The sequence below is a fragment of the Trichechus manatus genome, unplaced genomic scaffold (assembly GCF_000243295.1).
Source record: "Trichechus manatus latirostris isolate Lorelei unplaced genomic scaffold, TriManLat1.0 scaffold00003, whole genome shotgun sequence".
Taxonomy (NCBI): Eukaryota; Metazoa; Chordata; class Mammalia; order Sirenia; family Trichechidae; genus Trichechus; species Trichechus manatus.
Window position 1 is genome coordinate 37,209,921 of NW_004443939.1, and position 13,791 is coordinate 37,223,711.

General features: G+C 34.4%; 1 protein-coding gene across 1 annotated transcript in view; it reads right to left on the reverse strand.

Moving 5' to 3' along the window:
• The window catches only part of ODF2L (outer dense fiber of sperm tails 2 like), a 58,842-nt gene that overhangs the window by 9,610 nt on the left and 35,441 nt on the right, over positions 1-13,791 (reverse strand). Inside the window, 3 exon segments of the mRNA XM_023730499.1 lie at positions 1-95; positions 1,341-1,453; positions 13,446-13,579. The exon segment at positions 1-95 is cut by the window's left edge and continues 8 nt beyond it. Coding sequence (XP_023586267.1) covers positions 1-95; positions 1,341-1,453; positions 13,446-13,579 — 342 coding nt within the window.

The following is a 13,791-nucleotide window of genomic DNA, read 5'->3' on the forward strand; positions in this document are numbered from 1 at the left end:
TTTTTATTTTTGTTTTTTGTTATTTGGTTATTTTCATGTAGTAAATTTTCACATCTGCTTTTCACTATTTCAGCTGCTTCTTGCAACTTTTGTACCTGAAAATAAAATATCTCATTAGAGCCACATGAGTAATTTCAATATTAGGACCATAACATGAAATAAAAAGCTAAAAGTTTATATTTTAAATTTTAAACAAATCATCATTTCCCTATCAATATCCCCATTATATTTATCTAATGCTATTCCTTCTTTAAATATGGTAATCACTTTATACTCTACTATAATCCACAATCCTCTTACAATTTATCCGTCTTCTCCCATCAACACTTCTAGACTCTTCATGTGAGCTCTGAAGACTACACGGATCTATACGTCAATGTCCCTTTAAAGAATCAGCCTCTGGGCCAAACTCCCATTCATTCTTATTACTCCCTTCCTCCTCCCAACCCCAAATAAAACTCTGATAAAAAAAGAAAAAAATATCTGAGCACTATGTACAAGGACTAGTGCCTAGAATACGGTAACTCATCCACAGTATTCTTGCTAAAGGACTAAACCCAGCCAACACTGGAAAACCTAGGTGACATTTTCAACACATCCCACAGTCTATCACATCCTCCATTCTAACCTTCAGCCTGGATGACTTCTAGCTAGATGTCTCAACTCCATTTTCCTCATCTAATTCATCCAGATTCAGTCCCTTTCTACTTCTACACTTTATTCACTTTAAATTTCTACCCTTATAGTTCACTATTCTTTAATTCAAACTCTTCCATTAAGTCAAGGCTTATATTGACTAGCTTAATTGTTACCTATCATTCAAAGACCTGAATAAGTCTCAACTTTTTAATGAAGTTTTTACTGAATATTACATTTCTAAAACAAAGCTTTTCTATAAATTACCATTGAACAGATGCTCTATTTCATATATATTGTCATATGTTATTTTCTAGGTCTTTCATGTGAGAAAAATCATGTCATTTTACTCACTGGGAAAGAGTCATTATTTCAAATCAACATCATTAAATATACAAGATGACAAACAAATGTAACTGAGATCAACAGAATATATATTAAAGTTTACAATATTTTATGTAATTAATTTTAATTTAGCTTTAGGAATATCCAATATATACACAGGCAGAGCTTGAATCAGGAATTGGCACAATAGTCTACTTATAAAAGTATAGAAGACCTTAAGAAATATTTGGTACATTTGTATCCTATCAGAAAATAATAGCCTCACCTCTCTCAATTCTGCTTATTTCAATTGCAAACAAGTGAGGTGCTTTAAACTGTCTACCAAATTAAATCAATATTAAAATAAATGCAATGGTCACCTGAGTTTTATATACTTCAATAAGGTTTTTCTGTTGATTTTCTACTGCTTGCAATTCTATAAGTTCATTTTCAACAGAAGCAGTCTTTTCTTTTAAAGCAGCAAGCATAGTCTAGCAAGGAATATGTAAATAGATTTTATAAGTCATTAGAATACATTTACACTCCAGTGTTATAGGATTATAAAAACATAACTCATTTATCAGCAGGTAATAAAATAATTACTTTTGATTACATACAACTACCATCTAAAATTTAAGAATTCAAAAAGTTTGAGTAATACTTATGAACAATTTTAATAAGACTTATGCAGGACAGTGGGGCAAGGTGGCAAAGTGAGTGGTGACTCCCATCTACCCCCCAGCAACAAACCCACTGAACAAGGAATAAAAACAAACACAGACTGAGATCTCAGAACTCTGGACAGCAGCTGAGGCTGAGAGAGTTGAGGTGAGTCCAGAAACAGGGAGAAGAGGATTGGAGGACACCAAAGAAGCTGGGAGAACCTACCCTCTAGCATGGAGCACTCACTCACTGCAGCCATTTTTGGGACAGGGTAGGGCAACACCCCAAAGAACACAGAATGAAAGCTAAATTGAAAAAGCTGTAGCCTGATTTCTAAGGCAGCGCATATTGGCCATGGGAGTTAATGGGCCACACACTTGGGAGGGGGTGAACGGAGTTCACAGTGCTGTGAGAAAGTACTGTTGAATCTTGCCATCCCAGACAGACAGACACTAGGACTAGGAGGTACTGAAAAGTCACCGGGACTAGGGGGATATTTTAAACAGGTGACACAGAGGAAAACGGCTAATTCCCTGCCCACAGCAGGACACCATGAGACAGCCTGTGCAGAGGTGCCTGTGAAGAAAAGACATAGAGCCCTCCCCACCGTCACCACAAGAAAGCTGAACACCACCACTTACGTCAGCATCTGTGGCCAGCTAAAATCCGCCACGCATGCATGTTGAACTTCAGAGCCCAAGCACCCAGAACTCCTGAATCAGTGCTGACAAAAATATAAGGGTAAGAGTGCTCTCTAATGGCTCTTAGGAGAATATAGTGGAGTGAAATCAACCAAGTATAATCAGAAAATTTTCCCATGAAAATCATAAATCAGAATTTAAACTATTAAAACAAAAAAAAGATACCAAAATGGCCCAAGTTCAACAAAAATTAGTAAAACACACAAACTCACAAGAGAAGAAGGACCAATCAAAAGGAAAATGTGAAGAAGAGGAAATTTCTCCTATGGCGGCAAGATCAATGCAAAAAATAGAAAATTTTCAGACAGTGTTGCTAAATATGTTTAAAGAAAGCAAACGGCACACAGAAAACAAAATAATGGAGATCAGGAAACAAATGGAGGAACAAAATGAGAGCCTCAACAAGGAAACTGAAAACTTAAAAAACAAAACAAAACAGAGAACTACTGGAACTGAAGAATAAAGCAACTAAATTAGAAAAAGCAAGAGAAACACTCAACAACAGAGTTGGACAGAAGATAGACTAAGTGAACTAGAAGAAAGAAAAACTGGACTTACCAAGTCTCAAGAAAAACAAGAGAAAAGAAGAAAAGTGAACAAAGCCAAAAGGAAATATGGGATTCAATTAAGAAATCTAACATTAGAATTATTGGAATTCCAGAGCACCATGACAATAAAGGCATAGAAATAATTGGAGAGAATTTTCCAGACCTGGACAGAGAACTAAGCCTGCAAATACAGGAAGCTACACAAACCTCAATTAGAAGAAATATAAAAAGGTCAACTCTGTACCACATCCTAATAAAATTCCTGAAAACTAAAGACGAGAGAATTCTGAAAGCAGCAAGAGAAAAACACAATATAACATACCAAGGGACTTCATAAGAATCAGTGTGGATTTCTCCCCAGAAGCTCTGAGGCCAGAAGACAAGGGAGCGATATATATAAAAGACTGAACAAAAAAATTGCCAGCAAAGAAGTCTGTACCTACCAAAGCTGTCATTCAAAAATGAGGGGGAAATCAAGACATTCTCAAATAAAAAGCAGCTCTGGGAATTTGCCACTACCAGACCAGCTCTGCAAGTATTACTCAAGGGGATACTTCAGATGGAAAGGTAAGAACACTAAACAAATATTCGAATCTATACACAGGGAAAAAAAAATGTGAGACCTCCAAAAAATGCAACAACACAATCATAAGGACCAAGTCCATGATATTTTTAGGGAATAAACCCAATAACATAATCCTGCAAACAATACAAAATCAAGATTGTAAGTAACAGGTACAAAGCCAATATACTGGATATAGGATGTACAATGAGGTTAATGGAAACTCACTAACAGAAATGAGGGAGGGAGGAGCATATCAAGAATAAATTTAATATGTTAAGGTTGTATGTTATCTGTCATTCATATGCTAAACATTGTTGCAATTCTAAGTTGTGTAATGTAATGTGTGGTAACCACTAAGAAATCACCAAAAAAAAAAACACACATATGAAAAGAAGAAAGCAAAAAGGCTCATCAAGAAAGCAGCCAAATACAAACAAAAACAGAAAAATAAGAATAAAAAAAGAGATATGAAACATTCAAAAAACAAATAGCAAATGAACAAGATAGACACTTCATTTTCACTAATAACCTTAAATGTAAATGGTCTAAACTCCAAACGCAAAAGGCAAAGAGTGTCAGAATGGATTAAAAAAAAAAAAAAAAAAAAGCACAATCAATCTTTTGCTGTCTACAATTAACACACCTTAGACATAAGGACACAAACAGATGGAAAATAAAAGAATGGAAAAAAATATTCTATGCAATCAGTTAACAAAAAAGAAATGGACATTACATAATAATAAAAAGGTCAATCCAGCAAGAAGACATAACAATCATAAATACAGGCAGTGCCCAGATTACAAACAAGTTCCATTCCTAAATCTGTCTTTAAGTCAAATTTGTACATAAGTCAGAACAGTTAGGTATGGTTCGTATCTAACATCAGTTAGTCAAATGCTTGTCTCAGTAAACAGTGTACCTTTGCATGCATAAAAAACATTAAAGAAACACCTCCAGATATACTAAAACATCTTTAACATAATAATACGTTAATAATAATAATGTCTTGATGTGCATTGCAAAGTAGCACCTGTTTGTTATTACAAACCATTGTATGTACCTCAAATTTTTAATATAATAGGCTTTATGGGAGTTGGTTCTTAACTATGGGTTGTATATAAGAAAGATGGACGTTCGTAACCTGAGGACTGTCTGTGTATATGGACCTAACAGCAATGCTCCAAAATACAGGAAACAAACACTTATTAATATGAAAAGAGAAACAGACAACTCCACAACAATAGTAGAGGACTTCAACACACCACTTTCAATTCTAGACAGAACATCACTAAGGACATTGAGAACTTAAATAAAACCATAAGCTAAGCCAATTGGACCTAACGGACATATACAGAACACGCCACCCATCAACAAAACAATACACATTTTTCTCCAGTGCACATGGATCATTTCCAGAATACACCATATGCTAGGCATGAAACAAGTCTCAACAAAGTTAAAAAGACTGAAATCATACAAAGCATCTTCTTGGATCATAAAAGTATGAAGCTAGAAATCAACAACAGGAAAAATAAGGAAAAAGATGAATACATGGAAACTAAATAATACACTACTAAAAATACTATAGGGTCATAGAAGAATCAAACGAAAATGAAAACACAACATATCAAAACCTTTGGGACACAGAAAAAGCAGTGCTCAGAGGGAAATTCATAGCAATAAATGCCTACATTAAAAAAGAAGAAAGACCCAAAATCAATAACCTAAACTGACAACATGAACAAACACAAAAGGAAAAGCAAAATAAGCCAAAAGCTACCAGAAAAAAGGAAATAATAAAGATCAGGACAGAAATACATGAAATAGAAAATAGAAAAACAGTAGAAAGAATCAACAAAAACAGAAGTTGTTTCTTTGAAAGTATCAGTAAAAACACAAACCACTGGCCAGAGGGACAATAGAAAAAAAAAAAAAAAAGAGGCAAATAAGCAAATTAAGAAATGAAACTGGAGACATTACAACTGATCTAACCGAAATAAAGAAGATCATTAACAGATTACTATGAAAAATTGTACTCCAACAAATTTGAAAACCTAGATGAAATGAACAAATTCCTAGAAACACTCTACCTAACTAAACTAACAAAAGCAGAAGTACAAAACCTAAACAGACCCATTACAAAAGAAGAAACTGAAGATATCATTAAAAAAAAAAAAAAACAAGCCAACAAAATAAAAAAGTGCAGGACCAGATGGCTACACTGGAGAAATCTACCAAACCTTCAGAGAAGAGTTGACACCAATTCTACTCAATCTCTTCAAAAACATAGCAGAGGAAACAACACTACTGACTCCCTTCTATGAAGCCAACATAACCCTGATACCTAAAAGAGGCAAAGACATCACAAAAAAAAAAAAAAGAAATTACATACCCACATCCCTCATGAACATAGATGAAAAAATTTTCAACAAAATTCTAGCCCTCAGAATTCAGCAACATATCAAAAATTTATACACCATGATCAAGTTGGATTCATACGAGGATTACAAGGGTGGTTCAACATTAGAAAATCAATTGATGTAATCTACCAGATAAATAAAACAAAGGAAAAGAACCATATGATCATATGAATTGATGCATAAAAGGCACTTGATAAAATTCAACACCCTTTCCTGATAAAAACCCTCAGTAAATTGAAATAGAAGGGATATTTCTCAATATAATCAAGGGCAGATATGCAAAACCAACAGCCAACATTACACTCAATGGAGAAACACTGAGAGTCTTCCCTTTGGGAACGGAAATGAAACAAGGATGCCCGTTATCACCACTCTTATTCACTACTGTACTAGAAGTCCTAGACAGAGCAATAAGACAAGAAAGAGAAATAAAAGGTGTTCAAATCAGAAAGGAAGAAGTAAAACTATCTCTATTTGAAGATGACATGATCCTATGAATAGAAGACCCTAAAGATGCCACAAAAAAACAAACAAACAAACAAACAAACAAAAAAAACTACTGGAACTAATAGAAGAATTCAGCTATATTTCAGGGTACAAGATCAGCACAGAAAAATCAGCTGGATTCCTCTACACTAACAAAGACTACGCCGAAAAAAAAAACAAAAAGCCATTTACAATTGTCCCAAAACTAAAAAATACCTAGGAATTAACCTAACTAGGTACATAAAAGTCTTATATAATGAAAATTATAAAAACACTACTACAAAAGACTAAAAGAGACCTACAAAAATGGAAAGACATCCCATACTCATGGAATGAAAGACTTAATACAGTAAAAACATTAATTCTACCTGAAGTGATCTACAGATACAATGCAATCCCAATACAAATCCCAACAACATTCTTTACTGAAATGGAAAAATTAATAACCAACTTCATAAAGAATGGAAAGAAACCCTGAATAGCCAAAGCAATATTGAAGAAAAAGAACAAAGCAGGAGGCCTCACACTCCCTGATATCAAAACATACTATACAACCACTGTAATCAAAACAGCCTGGTACTGGTTCAAAGACAGACACATAGACCAGTGGAATAGAGTTGAGAATGCATAATTAAACCCAGCCATCTATGAACAACTGATTTTCAAGAAGTGGTCAAAGTCCATTCCTAGGAAAAAGTCTCCTTAATAAATGGTGCAGGCAAAACTGGATATTCACTTGCAGAAAAATGAAACAGGACCCATACCTCACACCATACACAAAAATTAACCCAAAATGGATCAAAGACCTAAATGTTACACCTAAAACTACAAAATTCCTGGAAGAAAACTATGGGACCTAACCTTTTATAAAAATAAGATAACAAGCATAACAACAAATGCATGACTAGAAGAAGACAAAAATAGATAAATAGGACCTTATAAAAATTAAAAACTTATGTCATCAAAAGAGTAAAAAAGAGAACCTACAGACCGGGAAAAATCTTCAGAAATGACACATCAGATAAGGGTCTAACAACCAAAATTTATAGAAAACTTCAACAATTCAACAACACAAAGACAAACAAGTCAATTATAAAATGGCAAATAACATGAATAGAACTTTCACCAAAGACATCCAAGCAGCCAACAAACACGTGAAAAGATGCTCATGACCATTAGCCATTACAGAGATGCAAATCAAAACTACAATGAGGTACCACCTCACCCTGACTAAAATAGCACTGATTAAAAAAACTGATGACAATAAATGCTGGTGAGGCTGTGGGGAGATTGGAACTCTTATCCATTACTGTTGGGATTGTAAAATGGTACAACCACTATGGAAAATGGCATGGTGCTTTTTCAAAAAACTAGAAACAGAACTACTCTATGATCCAGCAATCCCATTCCTAGGAATATACCCTAAAGACCTAAAAGTAGTGTCACGATCAGATATATGCACTTCTATGTTCACTGCAGCTTTAGTCACAATAGCAAAAAAATGGAAACTACCAAAGTGTCCATAAAGGATGAATGGATAAGCAAAACACGGTAGATACATACAATGGAATACTACACAACCATAAAGAACAACGAGGAGTCTGTGAAACATATTATAACATGGATGGACCTGAAGGGCATAATGCTAAGTGAAGTAAATCAAGCACATAAGGACAAATATTGTATGATCTCTCTTCTAAAAGAAGACAAGAATAGACATAGATAAAGACCAATAGTTGTTACTGGGGGAGGAGGAGAGGGAAGGGGAAGTGTGCTTTAGATCATAAATACTTGTTATTTTTGGTGATGGGAAAAGTGGCACCGAATGTGAGTGTAGTGAGCACAATATGACCAAATAAATGACACCGCTAAGAAGCGCTCATGAGAAAAGGATGCCTGTACCAAAGAATTTGACATATATAAGAAAGCAACAATCCAACAAAGAACAAAAAAATGAGTCTAGGATCACATAAGGATGGGTATTAAAAAAAAAAACCAAACCAAACCTGTTGCCGTCCAGTCAATGCTGACTCATAGCCACCCTATGCGACAGAGCAGAACTGACCCACAGGGTTTCCAAGGAACGCCTGATGGATTTTAACTGCCGACCTTTTGGTTAGCAGTTGCAGCATTTAACCACTACACACCCAGGGTTTCCAAGGATGGGTATAGGCATATGCATATATGGGTAGGCAGAGGTGTACACATACATGAGAACAGATAGAAGTGTCTACGTGTATGTGTAAATACAGATATATGTAGGCAGACACACACAGTCACTCAAAACACAATTACAGATACTCACCAGACATAACCAAACACCTTCTGAGATTGGTTTACTAGGTTTGAAGGCTTAGGACTATAGTTTCATGGGACAACTCAGTCAATTGGCATAACATAGCTCACAAAGTTCATGCCAGTGAAGCAAGTAGCATCTGGGGTCTTACAAGCTTGGGAGCGTTCATCTAAGATACAACTAGTGGTGTCTGCTTGTCAGGAGCAAAAGAGTAAGAAGTTAATCAAAATCACAGGAAAAAACAAGTATACAAAGCTGACAGCCTACACGAGCTGCAACCTCAACTTTCCTGAGACCAGGAGAACTAGACAGTGCCCGGCTACCAGCACTGACCGAACTGACCAGGGACACAATAGATGATTCTGGTTATAATGGGAGAAAAATGCAGAACAAAACTCAAATTCTTAAAAATGGCCAGACTAACTGGACCGCCTGAGACAAGATGACTCCCTGAGGTTATTGTCCTGAGACACTCTTTAAACCTTGAACCAAAACTATCCTGAGATCACCTCATAACAGAAAAGCAGAGTGACACACAAAATAAAAGTTACTACCCATTAGATTGTTGTGCTACTAAAAATACACCTGTATGAGTCCAAAAGGTCAACATTCAATTCAAAGCAAAGATGAGAAGATAAGAGGGAAGGGAAACTGGAGAACTGGAAATGGAACAACCAGAACACAATGAGAATGTTGACACAAGGTAAAAATGTAACTAATGTAAAAAATGACACTAATGATCAATTTGTGTGGAAACTGTCAAAGGGCAAGCTAACTTGCTGCATAAACTTTCACCAAAAACGCAATAAAATATTATTTTAAAAAAAGACACAGGACGTATATTTTAAAATCTATGACCATAAAAAAAAAAAGACTTGAAAATAGACCATGTTTGTGTATAGGAAGACTCAATACTGTTGACATATCAGTTTCTTCCAAATTAATTTAAAGTTTTAATACAATTTCAACAAAAGTATAACATTGGGTATATGAGAAAATTAAAATTCATATGGCAGAATAAATAGAAAATACTAGGTAATAAAATTTTGAAAGAAATACTAAGTAGGGAATCTCTGTACTTTTAGATATTAAAATGTAAAAAGAACTAAAATTGTTAAAAATACTAACAAACAACAAAAAGATCAATTGAATAGAAAATAAAAAGACAAAAATAATATTTAGTATATATACAAGTAATATTTTTAAATCAATGGGGAAAACATGGGTCACTAAATGGTAATAATACTGTTTAATTATTAGGAAAAAATTTTTAAGTTTTATTTTTTACAATTAACTCTAATTCATTTTGATTCATTTTTAGTGTTGGGTTAACTACTTGCCTCAACACAACATTAGAAATGAATCAAAATGAATTAAAGAGTTAAATGTAAAAAATAAAGCTTTAACCTGTTTTGAAGAAGGTCTCCCCACACGTTAGAAGGAGGAATCAAACAAACAAACAAAAAAAAATTGCCATCAAGTCGATTTTGACTCACAGTGACCCTAGAGGACAGAGTAGAACTGCCACAGGGTTTCCAAGAAGCACCTGGTGGATTCAAAATGCTGACCTTTTGGATAGCACCCAAACTCTTAACCACTATGCCACCAAGTTTCCAAAGAAGGAACAGTAGTTGGAAAATATGGCCTTGATGATAGAAATGACACAGGAGATCACATGATAAGAATTTTGGAAGAGCAACCACTTCTTTACTGCAAATACCTTTTTCCACAACATAAACGGCAACTATACACGGGGACATTGCCAAATGGAATACACAAGAATCAAACTGACTAAATCTGTGAAAAGAGACGATGGAACAGCTCAATATCATCAGTCAGAACAAGGCCAGGGGCCTACTGGAGAACACACCATCAATTACTCACACGCAAGTTGAAGTTGAAGCTGAAGAAAATTAGAACAAGTCCATGAAAGCCAAAGTATGACCTGAGTATATCCCACCTGAATTTAGAGACCATCTCAGGAACAGATTTGACATATTGAACACTAATGACCGAAGACCAGGGGAGTTGTGGAATGACATCTCAAGGACATCATACGTGAAGGAAGCAAGAGGTCATTAAAAAGACAGGAAAGAAAGAAAAGACCAAAATGGATGTCAGAAGAGACTCTGAAGCTTGCTCTTGAAGGCAGAAGAGCTAAAGCAAAAGGCAGAAAGGATGAAGTAAAGGAGCTGATTAGAAGATTTCAAAGGGTGGCTCGAGAAGACACAGTAAAGAATTATAAAGACATGTGCAAAGACCTGGAGTTAGAAAACCAGAAGGGAAGAACACGCTTGGCATTTCTCAAGCTGAAAGAATTGAAGAAAAAATTCAAGCCTCAAGTTGCAATAATAAAGGATTCTACGGGGAAAATATTAAACAGTACAGGAAACATCAAAAGAAGATGGAAGAAATACACAAAGCATTGTAGCAAAGAGAATTGGCTGACAGTCAACCATTTCAGGAGGTAGCATATGATCAGAACCAATGGTACTGAAGGAAGAGGTCCAAGCTGCACCGAAGGCATTGGCAAAACACAAGGCTCCAGGAACTGACGGAAAATCAATTGAGATGTTTCAACAAACGGATGCAGCTCTGGAAGTGCTCACTCATCTATGCCAAGAAATTTAGAAGACAGCTACCTGGCCAACTGGCTGGATAAGATCTGTATCTGTACCCATTCCAAAGAAAGGTGATCCAATAGGATGCAGAAATTATCAAACAATATCATACATAAGTAAAATTTTGCTAAAGATCATTGGTTAGCAGCCAAGCTCTTGACCACTGTGCCCACCAGGGCTCCAAGTTTACCATAATGAGTATGTATTCTTCCTTCCAAGATAATTCGGGATAATGGACAATCAGAAGTAGTAGTAACTATGTTTATCGAAAAATTTTATAAAGAAAACACAAGAATTTCATATTGCTTGGTAGGACTATAATGGATTTAAGAAATTTTCTAAAGAAAAAATCCCATTCTGAATGTAACTATTAAAAACTTAATTAAGGTGAGTTATAACTTTGATTTCTTTTATCTTTCCTGACAAAATGTGGGCAAAAATAACTGTATCACTAAATAAGTTAAAGGTGAGAAAAGTAGTATCTTGTTGCTTCCTGTCATGTGTTGCCTGTGGTCATTTAGGAATGCTCCGCTCATTCCTAAATGATCACAGGCAACAGGACTGTCAATTTCAAGTCCTCCACTTCAAACTGATTGAGTCTTCCCATTTAGAACACAACGGATTTGAGACCGATGAGTGTGGCCTTGCCTACTAATCTAAAGGGAACCATGATGGGAAAAGTTACCAACTTTATAAACCAATGAAGGAAAAAGATCTTTTGGGCTTGGGTAATCTGTTGCCTTTCTGTCATATATATTAATCAACCTTTAATTACTACACACTGTACATCTCCTACAAAGACAGATCAGTACTAGAAAATAAGTTGGCCGCTGGGGAAATATGCCAAAACATACAATGAATAAAATCCTCTCTCTGGTACACGGCACTTTCCATACGTAGAGAAAGAAAGGTTTAGAAAAAGGTAAAGAGATTTGGGTGCATCTCCAATTTTCTTCTAGAAATAATCTTTTTAAATAACAGTTAAGAAACTTAAAGCCTGGAATGCCATCATTTTGTTATGATGATTTTCTTTGGTGATAATCTTTTAAATTACTTTTTTTTTCTCATAAACAAACTCATAAAAGCAGTACATTATAATTTTTACATAATGTCGACAAAATTTTAAGCAGCAAGTAATTGTAATAATTTTTACAAGAAAAGAAAATGAATAAATTTCTAATGCAAAATAAAACAATTCTTGAAAGAAATAAAGTCTTAGCACTTCTTTTTTAACATTAAAGGTAACTTTTCTCTCAAGCATCACATAAACTATCTATATTAAAGACTTCTCAGTACACAGAATAAATGTACATGTTTTAAGCTAAGTCTAAATGCAGTCGTAAAATCAAACTATTATAAACATAGCAAAAGAATGTTAGATGCTTATTTTACTAGTTTCTCTAAAATGTACACTAAGCTACTAATACACTGTTACTTATCCTGTGTACACAAATTTTATCTCATGGTTTAAAAAGATTCTTTTCTATCTTCTATTTTATGTTCTCTAAAGGTAGTATTATGGAAGCAAAAGTGATGCCATCACCTTTAGTCAAGTTTCATCTGGTTGGTGAAAAACTTAAATATCTTTTTTCTCAGAAAGAAAAAGCTTCTTTCTCATCCCTTCTCTGTTAAACACACAAACTAATCACCCCTTGGGTTTGACTAAGTTGGAAAATTCTTTCTGGTTATGAAGCAGCCAAGAACATACTTTCTGGTTTCAAACAGACCAGGCCAGACGTTGTATCCTGTCGTAACCATGACACCTAGAAATAATCTTATACATTAAAGTTAACATGATTTTGGATGATTCACTTAACTACTAAAATCAGACAGTAAATATTTTTTTTTTTTTTAAGTCGGGACACAGAGTTATTTAACTTTATAAATCTTATTTAGTATCTTGAAAACAAATTTTTAACATGTATTTGTGTATCAATTACAAACACTGGAAAATAAATACATGCGTATGTATATATGGGTATGTAATACAGATATTTAGAAACAGACAGTTTTAGAAGTCACTCATTATAATGATATTCTAATACTCTGAGAAGCATAAAGGACAAAATAAAATAAAAGCACTATTCTACACATACTTTATTACTTCAAGCTACTTCTACTAAGTAGACTAAGTTGTCATTATATAATACATGTACAAGTACATGCATATAAATATATATATATATTAATTTTGTATTCTCAAGATTGAGAGTTTCATTTGCATATTCAATGGAGTGAAGTTTTCTAACAATTTCTTCACATGAAGTTTTTCCATGGTCTTCCATTTTCTTCAGGTCTTCCAAAAGATTAGTGATTTGCCTTTAAAAAATGAATGATACATTTTACAAATGGCATAGCAACTTTTATTCAAATAATATATTTTAAATGTGCTTCTGAAATCATTTTAATAGGGTGCACTGTTTCAAATAGGAAATGTGCAAAAAGTTACTAGAATTAACGGAACAAGAGCAATAGGAAGAAGAAATAATCTGAGGAGTTATCATAGAAGGGAGAGCTAAACCAGTTGCTAC